This window comes from Triturus cristatus, chromosome 2_1 (genome assembly GCF_964204655.1).
Source record: "Triturus cristatus chromosome 2_1, aTriCri1.1, whole genome shotgun sequence".
Taxonomy (NCBI): Eukaryota; Metazoa; Chordata; class Amphibia; order Caudata; family Salamandridae; genus Triturus; species Triturus cristatus.
The window spans coordinates 170,992,440-171,012,472 of NC_140581.1; the positions used below are offsets into that span (position 1 = coordinate 170,992,440).

The window sequence follows — 20,033 nt, forward strand, 5'->3', positions numbered from 1 at the left end:
CTTCGCTTTTTGACTCGGCTGAGTCAAAGCGCAGTGGCGCTTTTGCTGGTTGGAGTCGTAACTCCCAGCCAGACCAGAGATACAGGGACTGCCAGCTGTAACGCACACCAGGAGGTGTTTGCCGCGTTACAGACTCGGAAGTCCACAGGATCGATTGAGCGGCTGCTCTCGGTTCAGTCTTCTTGCTTTTTGATTGGGGTATCGGTGACGCATCACCAGGAGGTGACTCCGCGTCCCGGTGCAGTCTGAGGAAGAGGTTGAGCGGCTGCTCCCTTCAGGTAGAGACCCCGGCTGGGTGTTTCCCTTACTCCTCGATTCTCCCCAACACTCTTCGTGCCCCTCACAGCCTACCGATTGGCATTGTCGGCCATTTCATTTCTGCCCTCTGTTGGCATACGCCGGGATCGGCGTATATGCAGAGGACGGTTAGGACCATCCGTGCGGTGGGCTGGTAACGTACTTAGCCTGGAGGATTCCAGTGACTATAACTTTTGTTTATTCTTTGTATTATTTTTGCCTTCATTAAAATAACTAACCCTTCACAAGTGGTTGCGTCCTCATTATCGTGTCTGTTAAACGATCCTGAGACGTTCAGGGCGTTACAAAAAGCAGAGGAAGATCCCTTCCCCTCAGGCAATTTGTGTTGTTGACCCATTCAGGAGGCACCTCAAGACTTGACTCTTCGACTAAACCTCCGTACCCAGGTGGATCAGCAGCCCCACCCCACCCCACTTCAGCATCTTGAGACGGGTAAGTAGCCGCCCTTCACAAACCCGTGATTGATTGAAGTTGTCTAGCCTCTTAAGATTCCAGATCTGGTGGTGCGGTTGGGAATGCGCTAGGATTTATGTGGGAGGTGGAGGCCTAGACCACCGAGATCTCCAGGGTATGGTGTGCTGTGAGGAATTTGTGGTCCCCTTCAGTGGGCGGTGGGTGATTGTCCTGTTCACAGGAGCCCTTGTGTTGGGCTTGGACCAGGTCCCAAGTAGGATATCAGTAAGTGCTTTGTTAAATGGAGGAAGCAGTTCTGAAGGGACATTAGTCTTGACTGCCACCAAGGGCAAGCTAAGGTCCAGGACCTCGGTTGCCCTTCTAACCACCAATACAAATAAAGGTCCTTAATCTCTAGCCACAGTAGGGTGAGAAAGCATGTCAATATCTGGAGAGGTATCCACTCTGCTTGGGTCCACTAATCCCCACACCAGACCATGTTGGTATCATATGGCTGGCATTCTTCAGGGTCAGTGATCCACTCTTTTTCATGTCCTAGCCCATAAGAATAGGGCTCAGGCTCCGGCAGAAAGGCATGGCTCCAGTCAGCATTGTGCGATGCTCCTCCTGCTCCGTATCAGAGTCAGGGATATAAATGTGGATGGCGGCACAGGGAGCATCAGCCTTGGTACCAGATCCCTAGAAGAGCGAGATGGCACGACCTGTGCCGATCCGGATCTGTGTGCGGATCCTGGAGGCCCAACTGGCACTGGAATCAAAGTCACCAGCGTGGAATCGGTAGGGGCCCCTCTCGAACCGGACGGGCCCAAAGGTGCACCGCAGGGAACAGGACACCCAAATATGAGGCGGATATCTTCATAGAGTAGGTCGACAGGAGTTGCTCCGGCTCCCAAAAATTCGAGGAGGCACGGAGATGACCCAGGCACTGGCCCAACCGCAGAGCCAGGTTTCGAGGGTCGGCGCTCCCTCAACTCATCGGCCGAAAGACGAGGTGAAGTCGAAGAAGGCTTCAACTTCTTCTTGTAGTGGGACTTACCCAATTGGACTGACGACTCGAGTGCAACGATGATGTCGGACTCCATATCGGCTCCTGGAACCTTCCACTCGACCAGAATCTGGATCATCATGGTGTCTCACGTCGGGCCGTCAGGACTTGAGGGCTTCCTCCCTCAAGGCCTTTGGGTTCATGGTGTGGCAATCAGAGCAGGCCTTTGGATCGTGGTCGCAGGTCTTGAAGCCAGCCTTCTTCTATGATATTGCCACACTAGGAGGTAAAACCTCAAAAGACCTCGACAAAATGTTGAAAAAAGCTAGTCAAAAATTGATTAAGGAGTAGCTCTTCCTGCGCTGACTGGCACAGAAAGTAAAGAACTGACGTCAGTATTCTGGTGTGGCGCCTCTATAGGCACCGTGGATATCACATCTGGCGTGGACGAACAAGTTACTTACCTTCGGTAACGATATATCTGTAAGAAACATGAGTTAGTTAGATTCCTCACCTTAGAATATCCCCAGGCGTCAGGCTGGATCCGGAAAGATTGTTCGTCAGCAATACCCTTGCGCGTCGCTAGGCGTCGTCTGCGGCTCCGCGTCTGTCGTCGGCGTCGTGATCGCCGGGATGACGTTGTCGGTGTACTTAGACGCCGCCCTCGTACGCTGACGTCAGTTCTTGTACATAGCTTTCCCCGCCAGGAACGCAGAGCCATGCAAGAGACCGACACTGATGCCAAGAATCTAGGGCCCTGAAATAGATGACCTTAACCCTAGATATCGTTTCGCAGAACGGGGAGGATGGGTGGGGCGGTGAGGAATCTAACTAACTAATGTTTCTTACAGATATATTGTTACCGAAGGTAAGTAACTTGTTCATCTGAAAGAAACACGTTAGTTAGATTCCTCACCTTAGAATAGATACCCCAGCAATACCAACCTCGGAGGTGGGTCTGCGAACCAAGATCACACCAGGTTGTCCTAGAGAACGGAACGGCCAAAGAAGCCGTCTCTCCGGACTTGGTTGTCCAGGCAATAATGTTTGGCAAGCGTGTGCAGCGAGGTCCACGTTGCTGCCTGACAAATGTCCTGCAAGGGGACTCCCCGGCCCAGGGCAGTGTTTGCCATTGTGGCCCGAGTGGAAAGGGCCCTCAGCCCCACAGGATGTTCCTTTTTAGCTAAGGAATAACAGGCCTTAATACACAAAACGACCCACCGAGAGAGGGTTCGCTTGTGCACCGCCCGCCCTTCTTAGCGCCCACGTAGAAAACAAACAGTTGGTCATCCACCCGGAACTGTTTGGTGTGGTCCAGATAGAAGGACAGCGCCCGTTTTGGGACCAGACGGTGAAGCCTCTCTCTTTCGAGAGATGAGGAGGCGGAAAGAAGATGGGCAGTGTAACAGACTGGCCGATGTGAAAGGCAGTTACCACCTTATGGAGAAAGGAAGGACGAGTCCTGAGAACAACTTTGTCCAGATGGACAGAAAGGAAAGGGGGCTTAGAAGATAGAGCCTGGAGCTCACTCATCCTTCTAGCAGAGGTGATGGCAACCAGGAAAGCAGTCTTAAGAGTCAGAAAACGAAGGGGACAATTCTGAAGTGGCTCAAAGGAAGCGCACATCAGATAGGGCAACACTAGATTCAAATCCCACTGAGGCATTACATTACGAAAGGGACAGGAGGAAACATGTGAGTAATGCCCTTAAAGAATCGAGAAACAACAGGGGATTTAAAAAGAGAAGGCTGATCAGGAAGCCGTAAGAAAGCAGAAATAGCCAAAAGGTATCCCTTGAGGGTGCCCAGAGCAGAGCCCTGCTGGGCCAGGGAAAGAAGAAAGAGGAAAACCTCAGAAAGCGGGGCGGAAAGGGGATCCACAGCCTTTGCTGTGCACCATGCCACAAATTTGTTCCACCTGCAGGCATATACCGATTTTGTGGAGGGACGCCTGGCTGCCAGAATAACATTACAGACTTCAGGAGGCAAGTCAAATGGCATCAACTGCCCCCGCTCAATCTCCACGCATCGAGGTGGAGGCTGGGCAGGTTCGGGTGGAGGACCGTCCCCTGCTGCTGCGACAGAAGGTCCTCCTGAAGAGGCAGTCGAATCGGGGGATCGATCGATAGACTGAGTAGCTCGGGATACCAGTATCTTCGTGCCCAATCCGGAGCCACAAGGATGACTTGAGCCTGGTCGCGCCTGATCTTCTTCAGCACTCTGGGCAGAAGTGGTATAGGCAGAAAGGCGTACAACAGACCGCATATCCACTCGCGACGAAAAGCGTCTCCGAGCGAGTGCCGCCTTGGAAATTCCAACGCGCAGAACTGCTGACATTGCACGTATTCTTCGGTGGCGAATAGATCTAACCAAGGCTCTCCCCACTGCCGAAAGAGGCCTTGCGCCACGTCCGATTTCAGACGCCATTCGTGATCCATCATGCACCGGCGGCTGAGTTCGTCTGCCCTGGCGTTCAGAGAGCCCGCCAGGTGTTGAACCACCAGGGTGATGCCCTGATGTTCCAGCCATGTCCAGAGGCGCAGAGCCTCCTGACAAAGGCTCCACGACCCCACCCCGCCCTGTTGGTTGCAATACCACATGGCGGGGGTGTTGTCCGTGAACAACTGCACTACACTTCCCCGAACAGAGGGAAGGAATACCTTCAGTGCAAGCTGGATCGCCCGCAGCTCCAATAGTTGATATGGAGCCGGGACTCCGCCGGAGGCAAGAGGCCTCTGATCTCCGTCTCTCCCATGTGGCCCCACCATCCCAGGAGGGACACATCCGTCACTACTGTGCGCTCCGGTTGGGGAAGGGAGAGGGATCTGCCACTGACCGAATCGCGGTCCGTGAGTCACCACTGCAACTGTCGTGCAGTGCCCTCTGAGATCAAGACATGGTCGGACAGGTGGCCCCGATGCTGGGCCCACTGAAACTTCAGGTCCCACTGCAGAGCCTGCATCCGCCACCTGGCGTGATGTACCAGCAGGATGCAGGAGGCCATCAAACCCAGAAGCCGCAGCACCAACCTGACCAAAACCCGGGATAAAGGCCGAAAGATCAGAATAATAGCCTGAATATCCCGAACCCGCTGTTCCGGAGGATAGACCCGGAACTGCGCCGAGTCCAGAACCGCCCCGATGAAGAGGAACTTCTGGGAGGGACTCAGATGTGACTTCGGTACATTGATGGAAAACCCCAGCAAATGCAGGAGGTCGGCCGTAGTCTGGAGGTGGGAGACGACTGCCTGGGGCGAGCCCGCCTTCAACAACCAGTCGTCGAGATAGGGGAAGACTGAACCCCTAATCTGCGCAGGTGAGCTGCGACCACCGCCATCACTTTCGTGAACACCCGAGGGGCACTGGTGAGGCCGAAGGGGAGCACGGTAAACTGAAAGTGCTCGTGGCCTACCATGAACCGCAGGTAACGCCGGTGGGCCGGCAGGAAGGGGATGTGGAAATAAGCGTCCTGCAAGTCCAACGCTACCATCCAGTCTCCAGGGTCTAGGGCAGCCAGAATATGAGCTAAGGTGAGCATCTTGAACGTCTCTTTCCGGAGGAAGGCGTTGACGCTCCTGAGGTCCAAGATAGGGCGTAGGCCCCCTTTGCCCTTCTTGGGAACCAGAAAGTAGTGGGAATAACAACCCCAACCTACTTCTGGGCCAGGAACGTGCTCGATGGCTCCCTTGGCCAAGAGGGCCCTAACTTCCTCCTGCAGAAGTTGCAAGTGACTCCCCGACATGCGGTGGTACTGCGGTGGCATGGCTGGAGCGGTCACCTCGAAGGGGAGGGAGTAGCCCCTTCGGACGATTTGCAGCACCCAGCTGTCCGATGTGATGGTACGCCAGTGGAGCAGGTGATGGTGATCTCTGATTCCCACTGGTGTGGAATGGGCCTGAAAGCTCGGACTAGGAGGGCTTTGAGGCGGATGCTGCTGGGGCAGATGTGGACGGACCGGCTCGTTGTCCCCCTGCTCCGCCTCGGCGGAATCCATGTCCGCGACCGTGCTGAGGCTGGTTCTGCGGCCTGTGGCTAGACGGATGTGAGGGGGCGCCCCTTCCTTGGCCACGAAAGGGGCGAAAAGTAGAGAGGCCCAAGGACTTGGCCGTAGCCCTGGAGTCCTTAAAACGCTCCAGCGCACTATCTGCTTTGTCGCCAAAAAGGCGACGGCCATCGAATGGCATGTGCATGAGGGTGCTCTGGACATCCCCGGAGAAGTTCGTGGATCTCAGCCGGGCGTGGCGACGAATCGCCACCGTGGTCGCAATTGCCCTGCCTAGCGAGTCCGTTGTGTCCGGTCCACATCAGATTGAATACCGTGCCGCAACCCGCCCCTTGGCAAGAGCCTGGGCGAGCCGTGTCTCCTCCGGACACTGAGGCAGCACGTCCACCACCGTATCCCACAAGGAGTGAGTGTACGGTCCAAAAGGCTTGCGGTGTTGATAGACCGCAACCCCAAACTAAGGGAGGAGAACAGCTTCTTCCCAAACTGTTCCAACCTTTTGGATTCCCAATCCGGGGGAGCGGACGGGAAGGCTGTCTGGGAGGTAGAGGCCTGGATAACCAGGCTCTCGGGCATGGGGTGAACCGACAGAAAACTGGGGTCGCCCGGTGCAGAGCGGTGGCACCAGGCCACGTTCCAGTCCACAGGAGGGACTGTGGAGGGCTTATACCAGGTGCCCATCAGAACGTCGGTCAGTGCTTCATTGAACTGCAGCAGAGGCTCCGAGGAGCTTACTGGCGGTTGAAGCATTTCAGTGAGGAGATTAGTCCTCATGGCCACAGCAGGGAGCTCCAGCCAAGGGCTTCGGCCACCTTGCGCAGCACCACAGAATATGTAGCACCCTACTGCGTAGCCACGGAGGGAGGAGAGATGAAGCCAGTGTCAGGGCAGGTGTCAAGACCACTTGCATCCCCCAGTTCTTCTGCCCAGTCCTGAGATAACTGGCACTGCTGTGCCAGAGGGTCCTCAGACCCCTCCCAGTTGTCCCCGTCATCCGACTCCTGGTATACAGGTGGAATGATCGGAGCCGGGCGGAAGATGAACCTGTCATCCATCGGCGCCGTTACGACGCCAGGCCCAGACCGGGACTAAAACTGGGGACGGCGTCGTCCGAAGGTGGCGCCGGGGGCGGCACCGGAGGGGTCTGCGCCGGCGGAGGGGTCGTAAGGTCGACCGGCGCCGACCGGGATCCAGGCCTGGATGCCGCGGGAGCTTGCAGCGTCGGGACCAAAGTTGACGACGGCATCGGGGCCAGAGCCACCGGCTCGCTAGGCCTCCCAGTCGAGCCTGCGGGGCCTGAAGGCGCGCCGGCAGGCCTCGACGGCGGAGCCAGACACCTCATGGCCACGAGGAAGTCTCTGATCTACGCCGGAGTCGCGTCAGACCCAGGGACTGGAGGGTATGGGGTCGGACGCGACTCCAGCGGGTCCGACAGAGCCGTGCGGGTGGTGCCACCCAAACCCTTAGCCGAGTCGCGCAACCAGCGAGGGGAGTCGGAAGAGCGACTCTTCGACTTCTTGCTGCGCCTCGACTTACCGGAATACGAGGACTTTGACCCCGATGAACGGTGATGACTGCGGCTCCGCGACCGGTTCCTCAACCTCCTCCTCGACCGGGACCTCCAGGGGCGCAGAGCCAACTGCCGGATTTCGAGCAGCTTGCGGGACCGCTCCCGCCTAGCCTTCGAGGTCAAGGCCCGGCAATCGAGGCACGACTCGGCATCATGGTCGGCCCCAAGGCAGTAGAGACACCGGCTGTGATGGTCCGTGACCGACATCAGGCGGTAACAGGCGTCGCACGGTTTGAATCCAGGCATCCCTACCGGCACCAGAGTCGAGGTCGACTGGAAATGGAACCAAAAGAGTTCAAAAAGTTTAGTCAAAAAGTGACTAAAAGGGTATGCTCTTCCCGGATCGGCGCATACTGGCGCGGAAAAAAAGAAGAACTGACATCAGAGCGCGAGGGCGGCGTCAAAGTACTCCGACGACGTCATCCCGGTGATCACGACGCCGACGACAGACGCGGAGCCGCAGACGACGCCTAGCGGCGCGCAAGGGTATTGCTGACAAAAAATCTTTCAGGATCCAGCCTGACGCCTGGGGATATTCTAAGGTGAGGAATCTAACTAACGTGTTTCTTTCAGATGCCGCTGACACGAGGAGCTGGACAACGCAACAGGGGTGCTGCTCACAACAAAGTTTCCGGATCCAGTCTGAAGGGATAATTCTAAGGTGGGGAATCTACAGCTAGAAGTCTCTATCAGATAGTCAATCACAGTCATACTGGACAGAACATTCAACAAGGTCAATTAGATAAAGCCTAGCCAGCACCTCTTGTCTATGTTAGCCAATCCTCAAGTTTTCCATCAATCAACAGCATTAGGAATTCAAAAAACACTGCTTGGGATCTATACACATAACAAATACAGTCTGTTACTACAGCTGCTGCTCATTGACTTGGTAATGGATTCGGCGTAACCTGTGCTAAGTCTTAAAGATGTCTATGAGTGTCTGCCTGGTTTTGTTTGTTAGAAAAAACTCTTCTACATGGTACCAATACATTTCAGATGAGCCATAGAAGAGGGGTTGGACAAGCACAGAACTAGTGGCAGAAAATGTATCCTTACAATGCAAGGAAACATTCTGCAGTGAAAAACATCTCTTCATAATCTCAACCCTAAATTCGTAGGCAATTACGTATCTGCATATGGCAGAGATACGGTAATACAGTAAGGGCACTTTAGTCATAGACTTAAAAGTTAGGATTAAGGGTTTTCAGGACAAAATCATAAAAGTTATAATTTATCAAAAACTTAATCAAACACATATGGAAATAATGTTAACTCACTGGTTCACTTATGAGTTGTTCTTCTTTAGCCAGGAAGACCATCATGAAAAGCAAGCAGTTGATCATATTGTGTGTTTCTGGAGATGGTGTAGGATTCCAGGCATCTGAGAGCACACTAAGCCAGTTGACTCTGCACAAGATGGAACCCAAGAAAAGAAAGCAACTTTTTGGACTGCCTCGCTCAACCTAAGAGAAAATGCATGGGTTAGAATGGTCAATGCAGGTAATATACTACTACTTTTGTGAACACAATTGCTTTCTGGTAACTGCAACAATTTGAAATGTATTTCTCACTCCTAAAATCAAGCTTATAGATTTCAATTTGAGGAGGCATGTTACCTACTCAAATGTTTTTACAAATAAAAGATTCAGGCAAATTTACTATATGGATTAATAGGAATAACACAAGATATATATATATATATATATATTCACTTAAAAAACCATAGGTTTCACACATGTTATAGTTAGCTGGACATTACTATAACTTGCGCGCCCGCAATCCACTGCTCATGACGTCACATATTACATCACTCATGACATGGTCAGTGGCATCACTCATGACATCACTGATGACATCATCCTTGTGATAGAGTGGCGGTCGCGCGAGTTGTAGTTATCTGAACTAACTATAACGGGGGAATTTCAATGGTTTTTTACGAGTGAAATGTCCAGCTAACTATAACATGTGTGAAACCTATTGTTTTTTAAGTCAATTTGCAAGGTTTTTTAAATGCTAATTCCTAACTATAACGTGTGTGAAACCTGTGGTTTTTCAAGTGAATTTGCAAGGTTTTTTAAATGCTAAGTTATGTATGTATTATTATATTTTTTATATATTTATTTCACAATAAGCTACCTATGTATATAGTTATAGATTGACTGTATCCTGTAATATGGAATGGCTCGTTTAAAATGTTTTTTTCTTTTTTTTAAAGGGTTTTTCACCGTGCGCGCACCCCACGCTTTTTTGAAAAAAAATAAAATGTTTTTTTCACCCTTCGGGGTCCTTCAGGGACCCCCTGACAAAGGCTAGGGGGTCAGGAACTCTCTACCCTGCCCCCTTTTCACGTTCTCCACCTTTCTTTTTCACTGTCACACACAAAATGGCGGCCGACACTTCCTGATTTTGACCGATTCGAATGTTGACTGACATGTACCCACCAATCAGAATTACGCTCGCGCACGTTATGGTGCGCGCACCGTGCGCGCACGGTGCGCGCACGGTGCGCGCTTATAGATATTTTTGTACATTTAACTGCAATTTTCTCAGGAACTACTGAACAGATTGACACCATATATGCAAAAGGCACATGCCTGACCTGAGGACTACCTCTTTGCCAAATTTCAAGTAATTCTGTTCAGCCGTTCGGGCTGTACCTTCGACTTAAGGTCCTATGGGAAAATGCATGGGGAAAACGCGTTTTGGGACCCCCCTTTTTTCTCAGCTCCCGCTTGACGAATCCCGAGACTTTCAGGGTAGGAGCTGAGCGGAGCACCCCACCTATTTTGAAAATTTCGCGAGGATTCGTCAACCGGCGCCAAAGTTATTCCAAATAGAATGTTGCGGATTTCCTATGGAAACACGGTCCTAACTATAACTATCTACTGGCGACCGCCAGTAGATAATATATAAAATATAGATATATATATATATACCACAAATTCCATAGTACGAACTGTGAAGATGTGAAAAATGAAATCCAAAAGAGTGCGAACAGATTAAGAAAAAGAGGATACAGAGAACGCGACCTCAACAAAAGCATGAAGAAAATTGAAGAGATGACACAAACTGAAATCTTGGTAAAAAAATCTACACAAAAAAGTGATATGATCAAAGAAATAAAACAACCAGCACCCAGAATGATATAGACATTTAGCAAAGAGGCACACAAAATCAGACAAAGTGTTCAAAAATACTGGCCACTGTTGCAACAGGACCAAGACCTGGTCAAAATTATTGGTAAGAAACCGCAAATCACCTTCAGAAAGGCTCCCTCGATCAAAGATGCAATAGTTCAGAGCCTTTTTCCATCAAAAGACAAAATAACAAAAAACTGGTTGGAACAACAACAAAATGGGTTCAAAAGATGTAACAATTGCAAAGCCTGCAAGATTGGTGTTAACAAGAAAAATATAAGAGACCCAGAAGGAAGAAACATTCAAATCAATCAGAAAATAACATGCTCAACAAAATATGTAATCTACGCCATACAATGCAACTGTGGCATGATGTACATAGGCAGCACCATCTGCATGTGGAAGAAAAGGATCCTAGAGCACATCAGGGCAGTGAAAAACGAAGATCTAACATATGTAACTGACAAACATCTACTCACTTGCCAGGGTGGGGACTGGCGCAACATGAGCTTTTTTGCTATAGCTACAGTAGAACACGAGGAAAGGATGGGAGATCGAATGAAGAAACTTAGACAATTGGAGTCTAAATACATCATTAGACTGCGGACAAAAGATCCGAAGGGAATGAACGTGGACGAAGAACTTTATGTTCACTTATAAAGAACACTTTGAACTGATCTTTGTAACTGCCACTCTCGTAATCACAAAATTCCATAGTACGAACTGTGTAAACAGACTTTCGCTCAACCATGATGGCCAACAGATAGAACAATCAAACAGCATTTAGGGTACCATACCCGTCACTGTTAAACTGATAAAGGCAAATCCCAAAATACACAGGATGGTTATGAATATTACAAGTGTACTATACATATAGGTTTTGTTTCATACACATGAACCATGGGCGAATTACACTAATTATTGCCCTATAACATCGTTACCAAGTATCTGTGTAATTGGGATATAATGCCAGTGAAATCTGACCGGTAATTGTGAAATATAAACATCACTGTGTTTTATATATAGAAAATAACGTATCTGTCACAAGGTGATCTGTATGGAATAATAATGAAACTACAAATCCCAGAAGTCAATGGGATGACGTAATGACAGGAAATGTAATAAAACAGAAGCAAAAAGTAGTGCCACCTACCGTGAAAAAGGCCGTCTAAGCCGAAACGCGTCGGTGTGACAGACTGCGCTCTGTACAATCAAATCTAGAAAATACAAGTTCCAGAGTGCGGCGTCCTTTGTTGCAAAATTGATTTTGGCCTTTGGTTTGGCCCAACGCCTGCACTCGCTGCTGAGCGATCCGGCAGTAAACCACATTGAGGAAAACTGAATCTAAGCCGGAAGCGCCCGATCGAGATAGACGCCGAGAGACGCTGAGCAAACACTGGAACCCACGCTGAGTTGAGCACTGGAGGATGAGGCAGAGAGCAATGCGCGATTGAAGGGAAGCACTTGCCCTACAAAAATACCTGGAGGTTGAAAGAGTGCCACGTGGACTAAGGATATTCACGATGCCGACACACCCTGATACGAGAACAGACATGCTAGAAGAGTGGGGCGCTAATAATATGGCATGCAGTCAAAACATGATGCGGATTTTAATAAAATATGCAGAAAAAGACTTGGAGGATATACATACTTTGATTACGGACCTAGAAGCAAAAATTTCCCAAAAGGAAAAAGAGGAGTTTGATAAATTGCGCAAAGAAATGGAGGATCGTCTCGAAAAATATGAAGACGAAATTCAACGGCGCAAACAAAGGAAATTCGCAAGGGATGAAGCGGATTACAAACATGGCCAAATACTAACATTCGCCAAAAGATTTGATGCACTGAAAATCAATTATGTTAAAAAACCACCACAAACAACAGGGGAACTAGGAAGTGAATCGGACATTAGTGGAAGTGAAAATGAGGCCACAACCAGCAAAAACATACCTAGCACGATCACTTTTTTAGAAGAGATGCGCCTTGTCAACCTGGACCAAAATCTATCACGGAACCAGGGACAGGGCAGAGGGTTTGGAAGAGGCACTACAAAGTCTTCAGAAGCCTCTGGAAAACCAGAAGATCCAAGCACAAAAAGGCAGTACCCACTCAGGAACTGAACCAAGAGGAATTAAACTCTGAGAATCTAGTAATCAACCTACCTGATTATACTCCTACGAAAATAGAATGTCAGATATTAAATATAGGCCTTTCCTTCTGTCTTCAAAAGCATTTCAATTACATCAACACCAAAATCGATATGTACAAGTATGTGCGCAAACTAAAACTAGCCAAAGTCCATGCCAACAAATATGCGCCAAGCAACCATTTGCAAAACGCTCAAGACAGATCAAGTTGCCAAATCAATAACGATGCATCATTAACAATAGAAGAAATACCTCACCTTAAAACTTTATACGATTTAGCCAATGATTTGGAAAGTGATGAAACCACAGAGATTGAAATACTTCAAAATCTTCAAATCAATACAAAACAACATGAAAGCAGTGGCCTGAAGAACAAATTAAAATACTGCCCTCAGTTATCTCCACGCAATAAAATCGACTCCTTTTCAGAAGCAATAATGAATGAAATCGATAAAATGGAAAAATTAAGAAATACTAAATCAAGAGAGAATACATCACAAAGTAAAAACCAAGCAATTCAATCATTGGCTAACAACACAAACATAATCATTAAGCCCGTCAGACAAGGGCGGAAATATTGTAATCCAAAATACGTGTGACTACAAAAAAGAGGAATATCGGCAACTACACGATCTGGACAAATATAGAAAACTAACCACCAATCCAAGCTACAAAATGATTGATGAAATTCAAAAACATCTAGATGAGTGGCATGAACAAAAGCTAATTGATGTCTAAAAGCGTAAATTCCTCTTCAAAGAGAACCCAACAATCCCCACAATACATTTTCTGCCGAAGGTTCACATGACTCTGATTGACCCTCCCGGCAGACCTATCGTGTCATCGTGCAACTCTTTGTATGAAAACCTCTCTTCTTATGTAGACCACTATCTTGCCCCAATGGTCAGAAATTTGAACTCATATATTCAAGACACAGGAGATTTTCTTCAGGTACTCTCGAACACAACATGGAACCCGTCCTATTTGATGATCACGATCGATGTGGTCTCTCTTTATACATCTATTGAACACTCAGTGGGACTAAACGACTGTGCATATTTCTTGAAACAGAGAAAAGTAAGTGAACTGGAACACTCTGCGATGTTACTTACAATGATACAGATGTGCCTAAACAACATCTTCTTTTTCGACCATGAGATATACCATCAATTATGTGGCTGTGCCATGGGCAGTTCCTTCTCCCCCAACTATGCAAACATGACTATGGGTTGGTGGGAGAAGGAAATAGCCTGGGGCCCAAATAACAGCAAGACCTTGGAAAAGATAATACTCTGGTCACGATATATAGATGATTTGTTCCTAATCTGGAATGGGAACAAGGATGAGTTTATGAAATATTTTGAATCACTCAATAAAAATGAAATTGGACTCTCCTTTACCTGTAATGTCAGCCGTCACAAAATATACTTTTTGGACATCTCAGTCTATATTGATAAAGGGCAAATACAAACAACACCATATAGGAAGAAAACTGCAACAAACAGTATTCTCCACGCTGAAAGCTTCCATTCCAAGCCCCTAATAAGGAGCATCCCCTTCAGGGAATTCATTAGGATGAGCAGGAACTGCTCGAAAAATGAAGATGTGAAAAATGAAATCCAAAAGAGTGCGAACAGATTAAGAAAAAGAGGATACAGAGAACGCGACCTCAACAAAAGCATGAAGAAAATTGAAGAGATGACACAAACTGAAATCTTGGTAAAAAAATCTACACAAAAAAGTGATATGATCAAAGAAATAAAACAACCAGCACCCAGAATGATATAGACATTTAGCAAAGAGGCACACAAAATCAGACAAAGTGTTCAAAAATACTGGCCACTGTTGCAACAGGACCAAGACCTGGTCAAAATTATTGGTATGAAACCGCAAATCACCTTCAGAAAGGCTCCCTCGATCAAAGATGCAATAGTTCAGAGCCTTTTTCCATCAAAAGACAAAATAACAAAAAACTGGTTGGAACAACAACAAAATGGGTTCAAAAGATGTAACAATTGCAAAGCCTGCAAGATTGGTGTTAACAAGAAAAATATAAGAGACCCAGAAGGAAGAAACATTCAAATCAATCAGAAAATAACATGCTCAACAAAATATGTAATCTACGCCATACAATGCAACTGTGGCATGATGTACATAGGCAGCACCATCTGCATGTGGAAGAAAAGGATCCTAGAGCACATCAGGGCAGTGAAAAACGAAGATCTAACATATGTAACTGACAAACATCTACTCACTTGCCAGGGTGGGGACTGGCGCAACATGAGCTTTTTTGCTATAGCTACAGTAGAACACGAGGAAAGGATGGGAGATCGAATGAAGAAACTTAGACAATTGGAGTCTAAATACATCATTAGACTGCGGACAAAAGATCCGAAGGGAATGAACGTGGACGAAGAACTTTATGTTCACTTATAAAGAACACTTTGAACTGATCTTTGTAACTGCCACTCTCGTAATCACAAAATTCCATAGTACGAACTGTGTAAACAGACCTTCGCTCAACCATGATGGCCAACAGATAGAACAATCAAACAGCATTTAGGGTACCATACCCGTCACTGTTAAACTGATAAAGGCAAATCCCAAAATACACAGGATGGTTATGAATATTACAAGTGTACTATACATATAGGTTTTGTTTCATACACATGAACCATGGGCGAATTACACTAATTATTGCCCTATAACATCGTTACCAAGTATCTGTGTAATTGGGATATAATGCCAGTGAAATCTGACCGGTAATTGTGAAATATAAACATCACTGTGTTTTATATATAGAAAATAACGTATCTGTCACAAGGTGATCTGTATGGAATAATAATGAAACTACAAATCCCAGAAGTCAATGGGATGATGTAATGACAGGAAATGTAGTAAAACAGAAGCAAAAAGTAGTGCCGCCTACCGTGAGAAAGGCCGTCTAGGCCGAAACGCGTCGGTGTGACAGACTGGGCTCTGTACAATAAAATCTAGATAATACAAGTTCCAGAGTGCGGCGTCCTTTGTTGCAAAATTGATTTTGGCCTTTGGTTTGGCCTAACGCCTGCACCCGCTGCTGAGCGATCCGACAGTAAACCACATTGAGAAAAATATATATATATATATATATATATATATATATATATATATATATATATATATATATAATTAATTATCTACTGGCGGTCGCCAGTAGATAGTTATAGTTAGGACCTAGTTCCCATAGGAAATCTGAAAATTCTATTTTGAATAACTTTGGCGCCGGTTGACTTACATCCTACAGCAGCGCAGCAGAATAAGTGGCAGCTTTGGTGATTTTCAAAAACTTTGGAAAACTGCTGCACCGCCGCCATTCCTGCATCCAGCAACACTTGTTGGGGCGGACTTTGATTACTCAATCCATGCCGGGATCTTTCGAGGGCTGGAATGGCGGCAGGATGAAGGCTTCTGGGAAAGGTAGTATTGTGCGCGAAGCAGTGGTGATTCTGGCAGGAACGAGGTCGCCACCCACTTGGGGAAGTTACTTACCCTGGATGCCTCAATCCATGCCACTCCCACCACGCTCAGCTCGCCTATCGGAGCGAAGCTGGCGCTACATAAATCTGGACACTGACAGCACCTGTTGTTGGAAGGGGCATCAGAAGAAGGAACTCCCTCCGAAATGCATCATGCCCGGTCAATAAAGCTGCCGATTACCTGAAAGCCTGTGCGTGTGCCTAATCCTTTCATCAGAGGGGACTTGGTCTCAAATATATATATATTCACTTAAAAAACCATAGGTTTCACACATGTTATAGTTAGCTGGACATTTCACTCATAAAAAACCCATGAAATTCCCCCGTTATAGTTACTGCAGGCAACTATAACTCACGCGACCGCAATCCTCTGCTGATGCTAATACTGTATTTAGACACTTATTTGCCCATGTCTTCTTCCATTAAATTTTAGCTATACATATATTACAAATATAGCTGGCGATATTGCAGGGTGACGCCAGCTCAATGCTCGAGTTGACACCTGGAAAGCGGGGCAGGCTCTCACCAGGACACAGCATCGACCCACTGGGGAACATTGTTTTTATTTTTGGCATGACTGCACACCCACTTGTGGAATACTGACCTGTACACTACGGCATCCACAAGGCCGTGCGAGTTCATGGCCACGCCCACAGAGGCAGGTGTCTACAATTACAGCGTGTGCAATGATGGTGCTTTCATTCCTCTGAAACCTACGCCACTGAAGAAGGGAAAACTGAACTCCTGAAACGCGTCTGGCATTTTTACTTTCGATGGTTGTCCCTGGTATAGCGCCTGCAGGCAGGGTGTCAATAAATTGAAGAGCTCACTGAACTTCCTGTGGCAGTGCTTCGTTTGGGTAACCTGTTAAGTTGGATTTATTACGGCTGTCCCGGCCGTGAAGAGCTGCCCATCGCTTTGCGGGTCCTTGCTTGCACCACGGCGGTGCCGGCATCATGGTAGGAAGGAGCTGGCGATATTGCAGGGTGACGCCAGCTCAATGCTCGAGTTGACACCTGGAAAGTGGGGCAGGCTCTCACCAGGACACAGCATCGACCCACTGGGGAACATTGTTTTTATTTTTGGCATGACTGCACACCCACTTGGGGAATACTGACCTGTACACTACGGCATCCACAAGGCCGTGCGAGTTCATGGCCACGCCCACAGAGGCAGGTGTCTACAATTACAGCGTGTGCAATGATGGTGCTTTCATTCCTCTGAAACCTACGCCACTGAAGAAGGGAAAACTGAACTCCTGAAACGCGTCTGGCATTTTTACTTTCGATGGTTGTCCCTGGTATAGCGCCTGCAGGCAGGGTGTCAATAAATTGAAGAGCTCACTGAACTTCCTGTGGCAGTGCTTCGAATGGGTAACCTGTTAAGTTGGATATATATATATATATATATATATAATTATCTACTGGCGTCCGCCGGTAGATAGTTATAGTTAGGACCTAGTCCCCATAGGAAATCTGAAAATTCAATTTTGAATAACTTTGGCGCCGGTTGACTTATTTTCGTGAAATTTTCAAAACTAATGGGGCGCTCCACTCCGCTCCTACCCTGAAAGTCTCGGGGTGATTCGTCAAGCGGGGGCTGAGAAAAAAGGGGGGTCCCAAAACGCGTTTTCCCCATGCATTTTCCCATAGGACCTTTAGTCGAAGGTACAGCCCGAACGGCTGAACAGAATTACTTGAAATTTGGCAAAGAGGTAGTCCTCAGGTCAGGCATGTGCCTTTTGCTTAAATGGTGTAAATCCGTTCAGTAGTTCCTGAGAAAATCAAAACTAAATTCACATATATATCTGGGCGGAGCCTAACCACACATCTCATCGTGAGATCTGATTGGCTGTCAGCACTTCATCCAAGAAGTGTTGGCAGCCATCTTGGGACCAATATACATGATAGCACCTCATTAAAAAACATTGCAGTTAATAGAAGGTTTTAAGACTTTAGTTACATTATAAATCATTTGTTGATGGTACCATACTCATTTTAGGAATTGTGGTGTGTTCTAAGGTGATTTTACCATGTGAAAAAGCCTTCTGCTGTGATATCATGAATCATGTTTGTGAGAAAACTATTTTCTCATGCTTTTCCCACAGAGGTTTGGAAGGCGATCTATAAGATAACTGAGAGCATATTTTCTGTAAATTCACATTATCTTTCTAAGTCATGGGAGAATGAAATCTGACATTCTCAGTAAAACATGTACATCCAACAAGGGCAGAGACTGTCAGTTGATTCCGTTGTGTTCTACTGCAGCTTCCCAGAGAGTTCTAAAGAGCAACTAGAGCGCTAACAGTCCTACTTATGACAAACGTATGGCACACCTGAAGCCATCTTGGTTGGAATAAAGTGGTAATTCTTAAAACATTTAATTTAAAAAGGAACAAAATGCCATAGAAAGTATGATTAGTGCTGCAGAAAGAAAAATTAGGGCACATTTTGAGTGACTTCTCAAATCCTCTTCTATTTCATAAACAAATTCTGACATGAAGACTGAAACATGCACTTTGAATACCAGCAGCAGACTTCCCTGGTTAGCAGTAGCTTTACTAAAGTGATCTAATGAGCAACTAGAGTGCTAACATTCAGAATGTATGGCAAATGTGTGACACATCTGAATGCCTTCTTGATGGAACCAAGTAAAAAACTGAAAGTATTTCCTACTGAGGAGACTGCAGTAAATGAGGAAATTAGGAAACTTCATAACAAATAAATCTCCCAAGGTGGCCACCAGAGACAAAAGAGCCCAAATGTAGCCCAAATATCACCCAGATTTAGACCAAGTATAGCCCAATGACAGAATATCCCCGAGTGTTCTAACGAACAACTAGAGCGCTAACAGTCTTCCTTATGACAAAAGTATGGCACACCTGAAGCCATCTTGAATGGAATAAAGTGGTAACACTTAAAACATTTAATTTACAAAGGAACAAAATGAGGGGGTTCATTTTGCCATAGAAATTATGATTAGCTCTGCAGAAAGAAAAATTAGGGCACATTTTGACTTCTCAAATCCTCTTCTATTTCATAAACAAATTCTGACATGAAGACTGAAACATGCACTTTGAATACCAGCAGCAGACTTCCCTGGTGAGCAGTAGTTTTACTACAGTGATCTAATGAGCAACTAGAGTGCTAACATTCAGAATTTATGGCAAATGTGTGACACATCTGAATGCCTTCTTGATAGAACCAAAATAAAAAACTGAAAGTATTCCCACTGAGGAGACTGCAGTAAATGAGGAAATTAGGAAACTTCATAACAAATAAATCTCCCAAGATGGCCACCAGAGACAAAAGAGCCCAAATGTAGCCCAAATATCACCCAGATGTAGCCCAAGTATAGCCTAATGACAGAATGTCGCAGAGTGTTCTTAAGAACAACTAGAGCGCTTACTGTCTTACTTATGACAAAAGTATGGCACACCTGAAGCCATCTTGATTGGAATAAACTGGTAACACTTAAAACATTTCATTTAAAAAGGAACACAATGAGGGGGTTCATTTTGCCATAGAAATTATAATTAGTGCTGAAGAAAGTAAAATTAGGGCACATTTTGAGTGACTTCTCAAATCCTCTTCTATTTCATTAAAAAATTCTGATATGAAGACTGAAACATGCACTTTTAATACTAGCAGCAGACTTCCGTGGTGAGCAGTAGCTTTACTACAGTGATCTAATGAGCAACTAGAGTGCTAACATTCAGAATTTATGGCAAATGTGTGACATATCTGAATACCTTCTTGATGGAATCAAAGTAAAAAACTGAAAGCATTTCCTACTGAGGAGACTGCAGTAAATGAGGAAATTAGGAAACTTCATAACAAATAAATCTCCCAAGATGGCCACCAGACACAAAAGAGCCTAAATGCCGCACAAATATCACCCAGATGTAGCCCACATGTAGCCCAATGACAGAAGTGTGCAAAAC

At 46.7% G+C, this 20,033-nt stretch overlaps 1 protein-coding gene across 1 annotated transcript in view; it reads right to left on the reverse strand.

The window, feature by feature from the left end:
- The window catches only part of EPG5 (ectopic P-granules 5 autophagy tethering factor), a 595,944-nt gene that overhangs the window by 81,628 nt on the left and 494,283 nt on the right, over positions 1 to 20,033 (reverse strand). The window contains exon 37 of the mRNA XM_085629140.1: positions 8,566 to 8,751. Coding sequence (XP_085485266.1) covers positions 8,566 to 8,751 — 186 coding nt within the window. The remainder of the gene's footprint in view (positions 1 to 8,565; positions 8,752 to 20,033) is intronic.